A 16,596-nucleotide genomic window follows, 5' to 3' on the forward strand; every position below is an offset into this window, starting at 1 on the left:
TGGTGCTGAATGCCATTTACACTAACACAGGTATCTGTCCTTGGTGCTGAATGACATTTACACTAACACAGGTATCTCTCCTTGGTGCTGACTGCCATTTACACTAACACAGGTGTCTGTCCTTAGTGCTGACTGCAATTTACACTAACACAGGTGTCTGTCCTTAGTGCTGAATGCCATTCACACTAACACAGGTATCTGTCTTTGGTGCTGAATGCCATTTACACTAACACAGGTGTCTGTCCTTGGTGCTGAATGCCATTTACACTAACACAGGTGTCTGTCCTTGGTGTTGACTGCCATTCACACTGACACAGGTGTCTGTCCTTGGTGCTGAATGCCATTCACACTAACACAGGTATCTGTCTTTGGTGCTGAATGCCATTTACACTAACACAGGTGTCTGTCCTTAGTGCTGAATGCCATTAACACTAACACAGATGTCTGTCCTTGGTGCTGAATGTCATTTACACTAAATACCACTTCCTGTGGGCGTACACATGGGTACCCCCTACCTCTCTCCTAATTAATCCCATCCCTATCCCCTCCTTCTCATCTCCCTTCACACAGCCCATCATTCGTAGCCCTGTCACTCTGTGTGAGGGCTGCATTCCCGCCCACCCCGCCCCTTGTTAACACGAGGTTGTGTTGTTTATGATAACGTGTTGTTGTTAAGATAGATCTGTTAGCATTGCTTGATACGCTGTAGATCGAAACTTCAAGTGTGACTATTGGCTAGATCTCTAGTTTTAGAATTATCCTCGTTGATCATAGTTTTACGGTAGATTAACGTTTTTTCCGTTTGATTTTCAAGTGTTCTTGTTGACACTATCCCAATTATTGTCCAGGTATAGAGAAGCATTTCTTCTTTTGGCCTAGTTATTAGAGATTAGAGGCAACTTCCGACATTTAAGCGTTACGGTACATATATGGTTTTCCCTATTGTTTGATTCCTCAAGTGTTCCCAATACTGTTCAGTTGTGGAGAAGGAGAAGGCAATGAATGCTAGCCGTGTTCGTGACGGTGGCAACTACCCTATATTTTGTGTCTGTGTACATAGACAGGAAATGGAGTTCTCTTCGGAACTTGTGAAGAAGAGAACGCAGATGTCTGTCCTTGGTGCTGAATGTCATTCACACTAATACAGGTGTCTGTCCTTGGTGCTAAATGCAATCTACACTAACACAGGTGTCTGTCCTTGGTGCTAAATGCAATTTAAACTAACACAGGTGTCTGTCCTTGGTGCTGAATGCCATTTACACTAACACATGTGTCTGTCCTTGGTGCTAAATGCAATCTACACTAACACAGGTGTCTGTCCTTGGTGCTAAATGCAATTTAAACTAACACAGGTGTCTGTCCTTGGTGCTGAATGCCATTTACACTAACACAGGTGTCTGTCCTTGGTGTTGAATGCCATTTACACTAACACAGGCATCTGTCCTGGGTGCTGAATGCCAGTTTCACTAACACAGGTGCATGTCCTTGGTGCTGAATGCCATCCACACTAACACAAGTCCCTCGTGTTTGATACTATTCACAAACAGCTGTGTCGGTCTGGTTGCTGAATGCCATTTTCATTGACACACTAACACTAGCATCTGTCCTTGGTGCTGAATGTCATTCAAACCAACAAAGGTGCCTGTTCCTGTTGTTAGATATTATTCACTTCAACAAATGTGCCTGTCGTTGGTGCTGAGTGCCATTCAGACTGACATAATGGCCTGTCCTCATTGCTGGAATTCTATTCCCACCTACTCAAATATCTGTCAATGTAGGTCTCTTCCATACAAGGAAAACTTCTTTGCAACATTTCTGCCAGACAGTTTTTTATTTTCTACTTTGTTAGCAGAATGCATTGCAACTTGTAGTTATTTTTTTATTGAAAATTTGTGATTTGTAACATCTAAATCTTTCTGAAGGAGTGTGAATTTGTCAATTTGATAATCTCCAGACTAAGTATTCATTTGGCAGCTGCATATTTTACATAATGCAGTGTACACTTCTATGTCAATAATATAAAATCTTTAATTTCTACATAGTGCAAAATAAATTATTATCCACTGGCACATACCTACACATGTTATCCAGACCAAACTGATTTAGTCATGATTAGAGGACAAAAAGCTTTGGTCTTACCATCTTATTATGCAAAAGCTAACCTTGATAGTACTTCAAGGAAGCTGCAGTGCCTAGAGATAATCTAAGTACTAGTATGCATCTATTTGGCCTAGTTGCTTGTAGTGCCTCCTAACAGTAGTTTTGCTGGATTCACCCCTCAGCTTCAGCTCGACCTGTCGGCAGGATGCAGATGGTAATGTTACTTGTACAGGCTGCCAGCGGGGCTACACGGGCAGGCGCTGCGAGAGGTGTGTATGACATATAGATTGCTGTGCCATGGGGCTGGCCTGCCACTGGACAAAACAGGTGGAAACCATCTGTGGTAGTTCCCTCGTAGATTCTAAGTTTTCGAATGAACAACCAATGTAGTCTGTGTAACGCAAACTATGCTGTCTGGGGCTTTTGTGGGAGCGGGCGCCAGATGTTGGGCCGGCCACTAAAGTGCGATTCAATCAGGCTAACATCCATGCTGTAATGAAAGTTCAACTGTGATGGTATTTTGTTACAGAAAGTAAAGCACTTACCAACAAGCTCTCAATCAGTCCTCTGATCCTTCTTAAGTTGAAATGCCAGTGTCACGTGACCTGAACAGAACTTGAGAGGAATCAGAGGACAGGTTGAAAGCTTGTTTTTAAGTGCTTTACTTTGTGTCTGTAGATTGCATATAGATGCTTTATAATAAAAAGTTTAGTTGCAAGTTCATGCCCGAAGGCTAATTGCAAGTTTGTGATAGAAACATAGGAAACATACATATGACCAGGACCGTGATTTACATGTCATACCTGGGCCGCAAAAACGTTCGATACTGGTGTTCTGGACCGGGTGATAACTTTGGATCATCGAATGCGCCGCTATCAAAAATTTGAATACTGGATTCGGCCGTTGGAATGTACGGCTGTTACAATTTTTTGTTCAAGGACACCAACTTTTCTAAACTTCTGGCGCATTTCTCTTTGAAATGTGTGTTTTCTAGGGTGGGTATGACATAAATGAAATACAACACGGTGAATTCCGCATCACCCTCGGTCCCATCCCTCCCGCGGTCGGGCCGGTACCTCGGGTGATACGGAATGCCCCGTGTTGTATTCTATATTTATCGGTTATACTCCATATGATAGCAACCATGCCATTATGTATTCTGTCATGTGAAAGATGTGAGCAGGGTTACTATGGCAACCCGACCATCCCTGGCGGCCGCTGCTATGAATGTGCGTGCGACCAGTCCGGCTCCCTGAGCCCCATCTGTGACCAGGTGACCGGCGCGTGCCAGTGTCAGCCCGGCATCACCGGCCGCGCCTGCGACCAGTGCCAGCCCAGATACGCCCTGACAGAGAGAGGCTGCATAAGTAAGTGTCTTTTTGTCTTAAGTGCAGGGACTCAGAAACCTGTTAACCCCACCCTTAATGTAAAGAAACCGATGTTAAAAAGGAGTTAACACACTATTTCATGGTCAAGAACATATAGCGTTAGTTCAAGTAATAATTCTGTATCTGTATCTGTATCTATATAGCCGGCACAACCGCCATTAGGCGTAGCACACCAGCTTTGATTGTGTTTAGCAGGAAGCGGATGTGACATTTGTCTTATAAACCAGCAAACAACCATGTAGTGTAATTCTCCCACGACGCCCTCAGACTCTTTCAATAAGGGACGGAGAGTTTTTGACGTCAGCATCTTTGAATGCATGGTTATCGAAGCTTTTCAGACAGTGTTCTGAATACGTGCGTCCCTCAAGTTTGCATTTCTGCCGTTATGACTGATGTTGCATCTAGCACATGTCCCTAAATACCCCGTTTTTAAAAATCCTGGTTTTATATTACCCTGTGGTTTTATGTGAACTGATGTTATATGTGAAGCAGACATGTCAAGATTTGGGGACCTACTTCAATCTTCATGTACGGGTACTGGACCAGGTGCAAATGTGTCCGTAGCATATTAACCCATGTTCTTTGGGATGCCTATATATAGGGGTTACATGTTACAGTGCCTTTATGTGGGTCCCGTATACATACAGGTTTGGGGTATTTTTCAGTTGAACATCGCACCGCAGCAAAACACACCAAATGTGGAAGTAACTGTACCACAGGAGCACAGAAAAACTTAAGGGAAAATGACCTGATTTAGAAATCAAATATGTACTGTGATTGGTTAAGCCACCAGGGCAATTATTTTTGAACCTGATCTTTAGAAGACAGGACACACTGTACTTGGCTCATTCTTGCCTTATGCCATCGAGAAAGCCACACCAAGGCGAAACTAGTCTGGATGTGGGCTTGAATAAAGTCTTAAACAGAGACTATGCGGCTATAGCGTATTTTCTGAAGATACGGCGTAAGTGTGTACGGTTGGCTTGAGGTTGCCTACTACTACTGCCTAAGAAATCAAATATGATTCAATGAAATAAATTGTGTAAAAAAATGCAAGCAGCACAAGGGTTAAGGAAGTCTTTTCTCCTTTAGACTGTGATGATGGGTGCACTGGTGCACTGTTGGATGACATGGAACGTTTGGAAGCTCTGCTACAGTCAAGGAACTTGAGCGGTGTGTTCCCGGCACCGTGGCCAACACTTACAGCTCTGGAAAACGAAACATTGGAACTACAGGTCTGTTTCAGAGTCTTTGTATAAAACCTGGTTTTCCAATTCTTTCCTTTATACTATAGTCTACTAGTCTCTACCAGCCTAATCGCGTCGGCTATAGAGAGACCATTTGCCGGGGGACTTTGGCCATGGAGGATATTTGACCCTCTCTCCATAGCCGACTCCCTTTGTACAGTTGACTCTATTTGGCCAATTTCTACTATTTTCCCAGCGACCCGTGGAGACTGGTAGAGTCTTATTATGAGTCATTGATGAAAGAAAGTGGATGCTGTCTGAAACATCTGTTTTAGAATTTATCAAATTGCTTGTAAATGAGTAACTCTGACGTTCATTTGGCATATCTTTTTACCTGGATGTCCAATCTTCATCAACGTACTGTTTTCACATTGTTTGTTATTCATGGCAGTAGATTAGGCCTTTCACCAACAGTGGAAGATGTTGAGATTTTCAGCCTTGTCCTAAATTTTGTTATTAAGAAAGTACTATCCTCTCTGTTCCTTTCTTTCAATCCTCTCTTTTGAATCACAACAGTAACTGATTATGTCATCTGTTGTTTACATATTTTGTACATACATTATAACTTCAAGTTGTCATCCCTTCCTGAAAAACATTGCGCATAACAGGTACAGTTGTAGTCCCAATATGTTCATGTACAAATTCCATTGTCGTTTGTGTCTGTGTGATCATTGTGTGTATTTGTCAGTCTGGTAACAATACAACCACTTCACACCTTTTCTTTGTGCTGTATTTTTCACGGCTATCCTGTTTGATGTGCCCCAGGCCCAACTCAAGGTGGGAAATGATACATGTATGTTGTTGTGCGCTGAAATCTATGCCTGCACAAAGCTTTAATACAGTGTTTCTTACAGGGACACACAGTTTTTTTGGCATGTTCCCGACTTGCTTCCAGCTACGGCTTGCTGATATAGAAAAGCATGATTGTTAAGAGAGCTCAGCTTTCCTTTCGGATCTAGTGTAGGTTGAGCTCATTCACATATAAGATTTTATTGCCCAAAACCTGTGCATGGAAGCTCAAGCAAACAAAGAAAATTGCTTATCTCTTATCTAAATTGCAATTTGCATCACTTTAATTTTATGCTTTGGAAGCAAGTGTTTAATATACAAAATTAAAGCCTTTTTTCGTTTACTTCTGAATGAGTATAAATGCCAAATGTTGAATCCATTAATGTTACCTGTCCTGTAAAGCATATGATTGAAATTCAGTCAAAACTGCCTAAGAAGACCAAGCAGGGACTGATAAAATCTGGTCTATGTGGACAGGTGGTCACTATAGACAGAATTTTTTTAATGCTTGTGTTAATGGGAAAAAAAGTATCTAAGGACCACCGAAAAGTGTTCACATTATACAATGTATATATTGGCCCGGTGGTCCTTATGTAGATGTGGTCATTTGTACAGTATGAATCAAAACTTCATAGTGGTAGTGGTAGTATATATATATAGTATTTTACTTCGGAATAACTATTATACCTCCTATTTTATTTCCCACATGGCAACAGCCCTTCATTGATGCCTTCAACCAGCTGCAATACAAGCCTCAGAACATCTCAGACCTGGAACGTCTGGCTGACAGGCTACTCAGGAGGGTAAGACATTAATATTACAGATTTAGACAATAGCATCTAACCAAAATATCAACGATCTTCCGTAACTCTAAATGCATAATTGTTTGCAGTGGTTTTATGTTCGCTCTTCACTGCAAACTTAAAACCGCCGCATAATTTTTTGTCATCCTATCCCCTTGCCTACTATTGTCTCAAATGTAAACACGAACTGAAAACCACCACGAACACTCTATTTTCTCCCTACCGCGAAATTAAAACCATGCGAACTTCAATGTACAGTAACAGGTGAGGTGGAACTTGAAGACGCATATCGAAGAGATTTTTGTAGATTAATCATCAAATTCTAAATATAGTGCTAGGGATGTCCCTATAAGGATGTACAATCAAGAGGAGAATATTTCTGAAATAGTTGGTCATGATTGATAGAATCAATATTCCTGTGATGTGTTTTTGTAGGCCAATGACGCTGTTCGTAACGCCCCGCCCGTGGATGAGGATGCTGGGAAGGTTCGGGACCGCGCAGCTGACCTGGAGATGAAGGTCACGAACTTGGACAGAGAGCTGCAGGGTGAGTTTTGAAACATTCACTTGTACTTGAATACAGTTTGGGAAGAATTAAAAGTTTTAGTGTTAACCTGCAGGAAAGAGGCACCAGTTGTTCTGCCGTCGAGCCTCCACGTACTTGTATTTACAAGCTTGTCTAACCCTCGTAAGAAAAGAGTATGTGCGTGCATGTGTGCGTGCGTACTTGAGTGTGTGCATTTGTGGGTTGTGTGTGCGGTGGGTATGCATGTGTGTGCATGTGTGTGTTTGCATGCATTGTGCGTGTGTGTGGGTGGATGGATGGGCATGTGTGTGTGTGTCTGTGTGTATGTGTTTGTGTGTGTGCATGTGTGTGTGCATGTGTGTATGTGTGTGTGTGTGTGTGTGTGTGGACCTCAAGGACTAACCCCACAGGTAGAAAGTCCATCTCTTGCTAATTTGCATGAAGAAATATTTGGAAACCAAAAGAACAGTGTTAAGTCCAACCAACACATAAAGAAGAGGGTGCAGCTGAAATTTCTTGAATGTGTTTTTTCAGATCTTGTTGAACAACTCAGGAACTTCACACGAGGGCCTGACTCCCCCGTGTCGGACCTCGAGGCCCAACTTCGAGAGGCTCGTAGAATCCTGGACCGGATTCGCAGGAGAGATCTCAGCGGTTCAAGAGCTGATGCCAACAGGGAACTTAGGTAGCAAGCATGACTTTGTCCCTCAAACTTGCTTAACATCGATCATGCATGTTGAAATTTACAGAAATAAGGAAGTGTCACTATCACTATTCCTTTCACAGCCTTATTTCTTTTAACAGAAAACCAAGTCACTTGATTTACAAGTCATATAGCTATAATCACACAATATAAGTCAAAGTACATTTTTCCTGATATTCATGCAACACATTTAATAAAAACTTAATTGCACGGCAGTGCACGGTACAATATAACATTATGGCAACAACTTTTAAACATAGTACAAAATAGAGGTATAGAATAAAACTGAACATCCTAATTACTAATACAATACAATAAGGGCTAGCATAAGTCTTTTGACTGGGGTTGGACAACATTTATAATAACAAACTTATATTGACATGTGACAACCCCTGCATGGTATACATAGAATACATTAAAGAATTAGACGTTAGAAATTCCTCCAATAATAGTAAGAACCCATTCTAAACGGTACTATACACTCTTGTATGAGGTAGATTAGCCCTTAGATATAGCCCTTGTATATAGAACTGTATTTACGTACCAGCCATACTTTGTACCCTGTACAATTGTTGTGCAATAAAGTTATCATTATCATCCTATTAGTATTTAAGATTTGACTGAGCAAAGTTTCCTTCTTCCTCCCCAGGCGGGCCAAGAACACTCTGGAGAGAGCCCTTCTTGATTTTGCCAACAAGACTGCCGACAAACTTGCAGCCGTACAAGCTCTGGAGGGGAACCTCAACAGGACCCTGGATCAGCTGAATGATCTGGAAGAAGCTGTCCGCGAGGCCCGCATGAAAACTAACGACGCTGATCGTTTAAATGATGACAACGAAGACAGTCTTCGCGATCTAGACGTAAGGATTTAAGAGTGAATATGTGAAAGGAACATGAAACATACATAAAACATAGTATCATGTGTAATCTCAAATTCATTGGTGAAAGATGATACTACACTTCAAAGGAAATTTAAGGTCATGTCCTAGTAACAGCTTCCCTGACAGAAAACATTAAATGCTGCATGTTATTGTAGCCTAATTGAATCGCGCTTATAGGGGCCGGCTCAACATCCAGCATCGGCTCCAAGGGGCCAATAAAGCCTTGGACAGTGGAGTTTGTGTTATACAAACTACATGTTGTCCCTCGATGGTGTCACCGTGGTGCAACTCAGCGTGGTGTTGCTAGAGGGCGCGCCTGCACAGCTTCTTCTCAGACTCTGAAAGTAAAGAAATACATTGATCCCACTTCCGGTGCAGTCACAACATCTCCACTTTAAAGGTTTTGCTGGTGTCGGCAGGAAGCCTTAAAACGCTCTCTCAGGAAGCATTTGTACGAATAAAATTTGAGTAATTGTCGTTTTAGTAACTTAGGCACGAATTATAATTCATTGATGCAAGTGCTCATTTAAAAAAAATTTAAACCTAGTATCCAATCAGTTATCAGTGATACCTGTATATCTTTTAGCTTAGTTTCATCCAACATGTTTTTTTTTAATGTTTAAAGAGAATCGAGAGACGTACTGAAGAAAAAGCGGACGAGATTCGTGATGCCATCAAGGAAGGTGATGACATTGTGAAGAACGCTCGCAGAATCCTGTCAGAGGCTCGCGACGCCCTGGAGGTAAGCTACGAGTGTTACTTGTCTTATTCTCGAGTATGCAAATGATACAAGTGTTACTTGTCTTCTTACCAAGTATGCAAATGATACAAGTGGTTTTTGTTACTTAACTTTATACTGTCAGCCTGGTATAAATATAATAGTATCTAGATTAAAATTGCATTTAGAAAACAAGCCTTAAATTTGGTTGGTGAGATTCTGGAAAATCTTCTTACAGCATTTGGCTGTCACATTTAGAGATCTCACATGATAATAAATGTCATATTTTGACGTTTTTTGTTGTTTTCTTTTCTGTGCAGTTGGTCAAAGATGCTGACCAAGCCCTGAGGAACGTCCGTCCTGAGTTGCAGCGAAGGGCCGATCTGCTGACCCAAAAGCTTGCCGGACCCCCAAATCTGGAAGACTTGGTGGAAGATGCAGAGGACCATGCCTATAACCTGACACTGAGGGCCAGAAACCTGGAAGGGTGTGCCATCAAAATTGTTTTTTTTCTTAACCTTTAGCACACTTAAGCACCCAATTTTCTGTGGGTTACAAATCTAGAGTTAGGCAGCAAGGAGATTTCATTCTTTGAACTGAGTACAGGCAAACTGTTACAAAACAACATTTTAAACTGACTGTTTACAGGGATTTCCCTGTACATGTACCTCAACATGTCTTTTGGAAGTGACGTGAAATGGGGGCGCCAGGTTCGAGGAGGTGCCTTGAGCACGTTGAAGGGGAAGGGCTTGCAACCTCCTCCCTGTAAAAATATACACTGCTAATGAAACAGCAAGGAAACTTGCTGCCCTATGTGCCACGAGGCAATACAAGGGTCTGAAATAAACGAAATGGAACTAACAACAAAAGACAGCAAAATGTCACAAAAATGTTTCTAAAACCTATCAAACTTTGCAACCAACCAACCAACCAACCAACCAACCAACCAACCAACCAACCAACCGAAAAACAAATCACAACAATCGCCGGACATGCTTAGTAAACATTTAGCCCTCTGAGTGAATGAAACAATGTACATCCTTCTACAGGCTGTTTGCGGAGACAAAAGACTTCTCCGCCAATGCCCTGGCTGCTGCCACAGCCTATGACAACATCGTACAGGCCTTCGAGGACGCAGAGAGAGCTGCCAACGAAGCCAGCCTGGCTGCTCGTGAGGGTCTAGACCTGGTAATGTGCTAAAAAGCCTTTCTTTTATCCCTTACACCTCCCTTCCACTAGAGGCTGCAACTACTGAGCAACTAAAGATGTCACAGATTGCTCAACAAATTTCAAAGCTGTCTCTGATATCAGTCTTACATGTACATCCCATGTCTACTACTATAGGGCCTGCAGCTATGCTGCAATGGCTGAGCAGCCAACAAGTTCACAGAATTTCATAGATTAAATCAAAACAGTATTTTTTTTTGTATTTTGTTGTCTTTTAAATCATACTTTTACATCTTGCATCGTATTCCAATAATGAAATCAAGGGTCTCACAAATTCTGTTTTAGTGTTGTACATAGCATGTACGGTTGCTATTAGTCTCTGATATCAGTCTTAGGAATAATATGTTCTGTTGTTGGGTAGCCGCTAGTGCAAGTATTTCAGTGTTTCTTTTATTTCCAGAAATTGCTACTCAAGGAAGAAACTTTTGAAAAATGTACACAAATAAAGAGATTCTGAAGACTTTTATTCAATGTGAATGATATCTGATACTGTAATTGGCTTTAAGTTTGCTGGGATTTAATTTTGTGGTAGAGAGAAGACAGTGAGAGTGTTCTCGGTGATTTAAGGTTTGTGGTAAAGAGGTCGCCACAGAAACGCAAAAATGTCTACATTTACAGTATCATGCTAGTTACTAAAGTTACCAAAACATATCTTAAGGTCAAAAGGACCTTCTGTTTAGAGAAATGGTTGTCAGCACTACTGTAAATGCAGAAATGTTTGCGAAGATTTAATTTCGTGGTAGGGAGAAAATGGAGTGTACATGGTGGTTTTGAGTTCTCATTTGAAACAATAGTAGCGCTAAAGTCACACAATGGAACGGCTTTTCGCGGTGGTTTTATGTCCATAGTAAAGAGTTCACTGCAAAAACTGTGAATATAAAACCACCGCAAACATTTCTGCATTCACAGTATATCTGTTCTTCCAGGCTACAGGAGAAAACTCTCGGACTCTGGATGAACTCGGTGAGAATTCTAAACAGCGCAGCAATGAACTCTTGGATGAAGCTCTGCAACTCAGGAACAGGGTAGATGGTACGAGTTTGGAATTTTGTAGTCACTAGTAACTGTAACCTAAAAATTCATGGTGTATAGAAAAAATTCTGGGTACACAACATATACGTATAGGATATAGAATGTCATCTAAGCTACCTGCATACTAAATATCATGGAAATCCGTTTCTTTGTTCAGTTATTCTCATTAGAAGATTTTCACAAAAACACCCCTGCAGTTCCAGAGGAAGAGAGGCCCAAACCTACACCACTTCTTTATTACATCACAAGCTATCTGCCACCCAAAAATCAAGACCACAGCACGTCCAGGTCAAAAGATACAAAAATTGAAGTTCTGCTGCAGTTCCAAGGTCACATACCAGGGGGCCCAAAATCAACCTTAAATTTTGGCTTCACAACACCCGCCCACATACCAAATATCATTGTAATCCATCAAGAGGCTCTTGAGTTATGCTGACTGGAGTGGTGCGGAAACACAAACAGACAAACAGACACACCCAAAACTATATCTCCATTTTTCATGGAGATAATTACAAACCTTACTGCATCTCTTCAGAAATTGAATGTGAAATTCTGTACCTCACTTCAAAATTTGAACAAGTTAAATTGATACAACAAAGGTTTCATTATTCTTTCTGACACTGAGATGTCAAGAATATGCTAAATACTGAACACATCTATATAACAGTACCTTCAGTTTGCATATGTAACCCTACAAAAGTATCTAATAGTATAGATTTACTGATACACGCACAATAAAAGTTTAAGGTGCACAACTCCTGCATAATCATGCACCCAGTATTTTGAGGCCTGATACATTTACATGTAGATCATAATAGCTAAATGTATTGCTGTAAGATATATCCAACTGTGAACAGTCTGCAAATGAGATGATATGACTGTAGTGTGCATTAACATCTCAAACTACCTACATGCAGACTTAGGGACTAGCACGGCTGACAAAGAGGCGGAAATAGCCCAGGGAAACCAAAATATCACTGACCTGGAGAAAGCTGTCCAAGATCTTAAGGACAAAATGGACCGTCTACCTGATGGTAAGATGCTGTAACAAGCATTATGGGGTTGGGCTCAGAAGTTCACACATATCCCAGATAGAATTGATTTCATCATACTGATAAAAAAAAGAGATGTTATAAAGTGATGAACGATAAAAATCAAGCTTCTAAAGCCAGATGAAGTCAAACTAAAGCTTGGGAGAAGTGTGAAGTTTTGACCAGAACCTTTATGTGACTCTCTGTATGAACCCACCATGTCTCTGTTATGCACACAGTTCTCTAGAAATGCAGACGGACTTGAACGTGTATCGTGTTGACATTCCCATTGCTCAAGAAGTGGCTTCACGGAACTTGCCGTCATGGAGGCCCGGATGGACGCTCTCCCTGGAAGTTAGTTCCCGCGTGGTGTGCCAGACGGGATGCAGACATTGGTCTATGCTTTACGGCTGGCTAACCTTGTACTGCTTGACATCAAGTGTATTTAGTTTGAAAGTTGCAGGTTTAAAGGATGAAGCAGCATGTTAGCTGGCACAGAGATAGGAACCTACACTAATGGCTGCAGACAACATTCTCCTCTCTTAGTTTGCATCTTTATGCTGGAGATCCGAGGACAGTAAGCATGAAGACGTGTTGGTTGTGCCATGCTAAATTTAAGGGACAATTGCTATGAGTATAAAGCTTTGTGTGTCACAGTCACAGGCTTTATATGGGAAACTTGTTACATGCAGATAGTTGGTATACATGTAGGTTATATAGAAAAATGCATGTGACATGTTATGCTGTTCTTTCTCAATGTTGTATCTTCTACTTGAAAGCTGTAGAGTATTTTGATCAATTTTGCAATCTCCAATAGATGCATTCAATTTAATGGCACTACTTTCTGGTCTTATTTTGTTACCTAGAAAATGTATTACTAAGCAGCTGCATTCTTTGGAATCCATGTAGTATGCACAATGCTATACATTAGAAAAGTGGACATTTACCACATAGAGGTACCTTAAAACTAGTCCTAAAAAGAGGACTAATAAAAGTGTCGTTCCAAATATCAGAGACTTAACACGTTTTTTCTCTGTGACTTTGTTAAGACCTAGGTGATGCTGCTAAGGATGTTCAGGACAGAGCCATTGGAGCAGACAGGGTTGCACAGGGGGTGATCGATGAAGTTGACGGCTTAGAGCCAGATGTGAGTACTTTTATGATCATACCTGAGTTTTTAACAATGTTTGATAAGGTTGTACCAGACCGATATGGTGGGTGTTCTACTGTCTTATATCCCACAAGCTTAGAACCATTTGGATTTGTTTCGCATGCTTCGCATGCACTGCTGTTGAAAATGTGAAAACTGGATTCAGAAGTTGGAATTGATGTCCTTATACTTTGATTTTGTTTGAGGACGCCAAATTTCCTGTACTTCTGGTGCATTTTGGTTTGAAATATGTGCTTTCTCCGGAGAGAAGAATGATACAACTGTTACAGTACTCCTGCGGGTTGGGCTGGTACCTTGGGTGGTATGGAATACACCATGTTGTATTCTGTATGTACTGGCCTGTACATTACATTTTCATCATGTATTCAATTATTGTATTAATATGATTTCATTAAGTAGAGTCACTTCCCACTTGGTTTCATGCGTTTTACAAGTATGAATGTTGTTATCATGTTTCAGGACTGCCTATCTGATCAAACATTAGCAAAGTGACAAGCATAAGTAAAGAAGACCAGTGCCTGTACATGTATGTTGCATTTTCTTACGAGATGATTTTATTTTAGGTTAAGGCTTTGGAGGACAAGGTGGGAGATGCAGGGTCTGCATCTGGTGACACCAATGCTGACATCAGAGCAGCAAGAAGAGACTGTAAGTTTTTAGTTACAATGTTTCTATCAAGCCAGCAGCAGTAACAACATTTACAGCAGATTGTAAAAACCACCCTCCTCAGCCGACCCGATATCGCTCGGTACGTTTCCTCCCATATCGGCCCAGCTATTCCAAGCCGGTAAAAGTGCTCCACCAAAACAGCTTTCAGCCAATCAGAGGGTTTGCATAAGCTCATCTAGTGCAAAACTGCAAAGGACGCCAGGATGCTATCAATCCATCAGGTTACGTCTACTTTGGGTTCTGACCAAAATAACGGCTGTTTGTGCCAATAATTCATGAGCAATCGTCTGTAACGTCGCCAGAAGCGCTTTTATCGGCTTGGAATAGCAGGGCCGATATGGGAGGTAACATACCGAGCGATATCGGGTCGCCTGAGTAGGGTTGTAAAAACGACAACCCAGATCTGTCTAAGGTGCTGAAAATGTGACTGTTGTTACAGCTTTCATCAAATACATTATTTCATGGTGCAGTGTTTATTTCCTTCCTGCTGCTTTGATTTCAGGTCACTGATATATTCATTATGATATATTATGATATTTATTATGATATATATATATATATAGATAATCCAACTAAAAGGGCACAAAAACCAGAACTCAAACCTCAGACCATGATTTACTTTGTGGAGTCAACAATACCAAACTTTGTGATATTTTTCCTGTCCAATTTGCCCAAAATTAGAGGAATTCATTCATCATCTCTTTATCTAAAAAACCATGTCCACGTAATACAGTGGAAGTCACAGAATAATGTAATAGATACTGGGGGTGGGGGTGCTGTGATGCGGGGGTTAGGTGTGTTCTAGTCTTATCATACTTTTAGTAGACCATTTTAAGCACTAAAAACTGCTGGTTCCTTCTCTGTCTCCCAGTGGGCTCTATGGATTAACAATTTGATGGTAGCTTTCCATGTCAATCAGTTTTCATGCTGTCCCAGTGTCTGGTACTGACTAAGAAAGCATCAGTAACACAGTAACATGTGTCTGTAATTACCAGTGAAACGGGGTCCTCTGTGCGTCCAGCTGAAAAAGAGGGCCTCCAATTTCCTTGTTATTTTCAAATCCAAATGACACATGGACCCATGCCTAGCTAAAAGCCTGATAATAAGGTTTACCATCATTCATGATATGTGTTACATTATTTGACATTTATCATCTTTCCCCAATACCTTTGATTCAAAATCTCTTAACCCACTGACATGTTCTATTTTGAAGTGAGGGCTGCGTCAGGCAACCTCGCCAAACTTAAGGACCTTGCTGACGATCTCGACAAGGACACGAAAGACGCCCGTGATCTGAATGACCAGTTCAAATTGAACTTGACTGACCTCAAGGAGAAGATGAAACGTGCCCGGCAGATAGCTAACACAGTAAGCCACGGTTTAACTTTTTATTTGTATCTATTCCACACCTTCTCTATTCATGGCTGGTGCGTATTTTTGGATGAAGATGGCTTCCTTGATCCAGCGTGTATATTTGCTGTCCTCTTTGTCTATGACCATGGCCCTACAGTAGGGCTGTTTCCAGCTTTAATTTTTTTCCTGTCCCACTCATTGTTTGAGAGCCCAATGATTTTCCTTGCTATATCTGTCATTTTAAACTTACGAAAATGCCTTTTCTTCAATCATATGTCAAGAAGTTCAAATTTACGTCCTGGGACAGTGGGACAGGTCCTGGAGACAGCACTGCCCCACTGTGACATGTAGCATATCTTTCATCTTTGTCTCATATGTTTATCAAAATCTCTATTAATTCCACCAACATGAAAAACTAATTCTATTTTGGAGTGAGGATGATAAAAAACAATGTTGTGTACTTTAAGAAAACTAAATTATGTTTTTGAATTTGAATTACCAACCTGATGAAACGAAATGTATTTGAGGACAGTAAGCTCCTCCAGCCAATCCCTAAAAATGATGTGATGATTGATAGAACACAAGGTGTATTACTGCCAAAAATTTCATTTAGAGCTTCCAGACTCGTTGGCTGATCGATTTTCATGCTGTGTGATAGGCTTTAGAAAATTTGCATATTGCCTTCTGCTTGTCTCAGATCAAAGTGTCCGTGGAAAACGATGGATCATGTAAACGATCCTACAAACACTGGATCCAGCCTGGATCGTCCATTAACACCATTGAGTTGAACTTCAAGACAACGGAGCCGGACAACCTTCTCTTCTACCTGGAAGGCAAGGCTGTAGTAAGTATACTGGCTATTTTTGGGTATCCCTTAGGCCACACCAATTTAATTTCTTGGTTAGCGGATTTTAAAAAAACAATTTTAAGCATGAGGACATCATTAAAAAAGAAGGCT

General features: G+C 41.0%; 1 protein-coding gene across 1 annotated transcript in view; it reads left to right on the forward strand.

The window, feature by feature from the left end:
• The window catches only part of LOC136426561 (laminin subunit alpha-2-like), a 56,961-nt gene that overhangs the window by 22,653 nt on the left and 17,712 nt on the right, over positions 1-16,596 (forward strand). Inside the window, exons 30-45 of the mRNA XM_066415225.1 lie at positions 2,283-2,369; positions 3,274-3,467; positions 4,581-4,723; positions 6,241-6,327; positions 6,763-6,874; positions 7,388-7,538; positions 8,206-8,416; positions 9,063-9,179; positions 9,476-9,642; positions 10,205-10,343; positions 11,309-11,414; positions 12,332-12,448; positions 13,495-13,592; positions 14,180-14,264; positions 15,499-15,653; positions 16,336-16,482. Coding sequence (XP_066271322.1) covers positions 2,283-2,369; positions 3,274-3,467; positions 4,581-4,723; positions 6,241-6,327; positions 6,763-6,874; positions 7,388-7,538; positions 8,206-8,416; positions 9,063-9,179; positions 9,476-9,642; positions 10,205-10,343; positions 11,309-11,414; positions 12,332-12,448; positions 13,495-13,592; positions 14,180-14,264; positions 15,499-15,653; positions 16,336-16,482 — 2,116 coding nt within the window. The remainder of the gene's footprint in view (positions 1-2,282; positions 2,370-3,273; positions 3,468-4,580; positions 4,724-6,240; positions 6,328-6,762; positions 6,875-7,387; positions 7,539-8,205; positions 8,417-9,062; positions 9,180-9,475; positions 9,643-10,204; positions 10,344-11,308; positions 11,415-12,331; positions 12,449-13,494; positions 13,593-14,179; positions 14,265-15,498; positions 15,654-16,335; positions 16,483-16,596) is intronic.

Source organism: Branchiostoma lanceolatum, chromosome 2 (genome assembly GCF_035083965.1).
Source record: "Branchiostoma lanceolatum isolate klBraLanc5 chromosome 2, klBraLanc5.hap2, whole genome shotgun sequence".
Classification (NCBI taxonomy): Eukaryota; Metazoa; Chordata; class Leptocardii; order Amphioxiformes; family Branchiostomatidae; genus Branchiostoma; species Branchiostoma lanceolatum.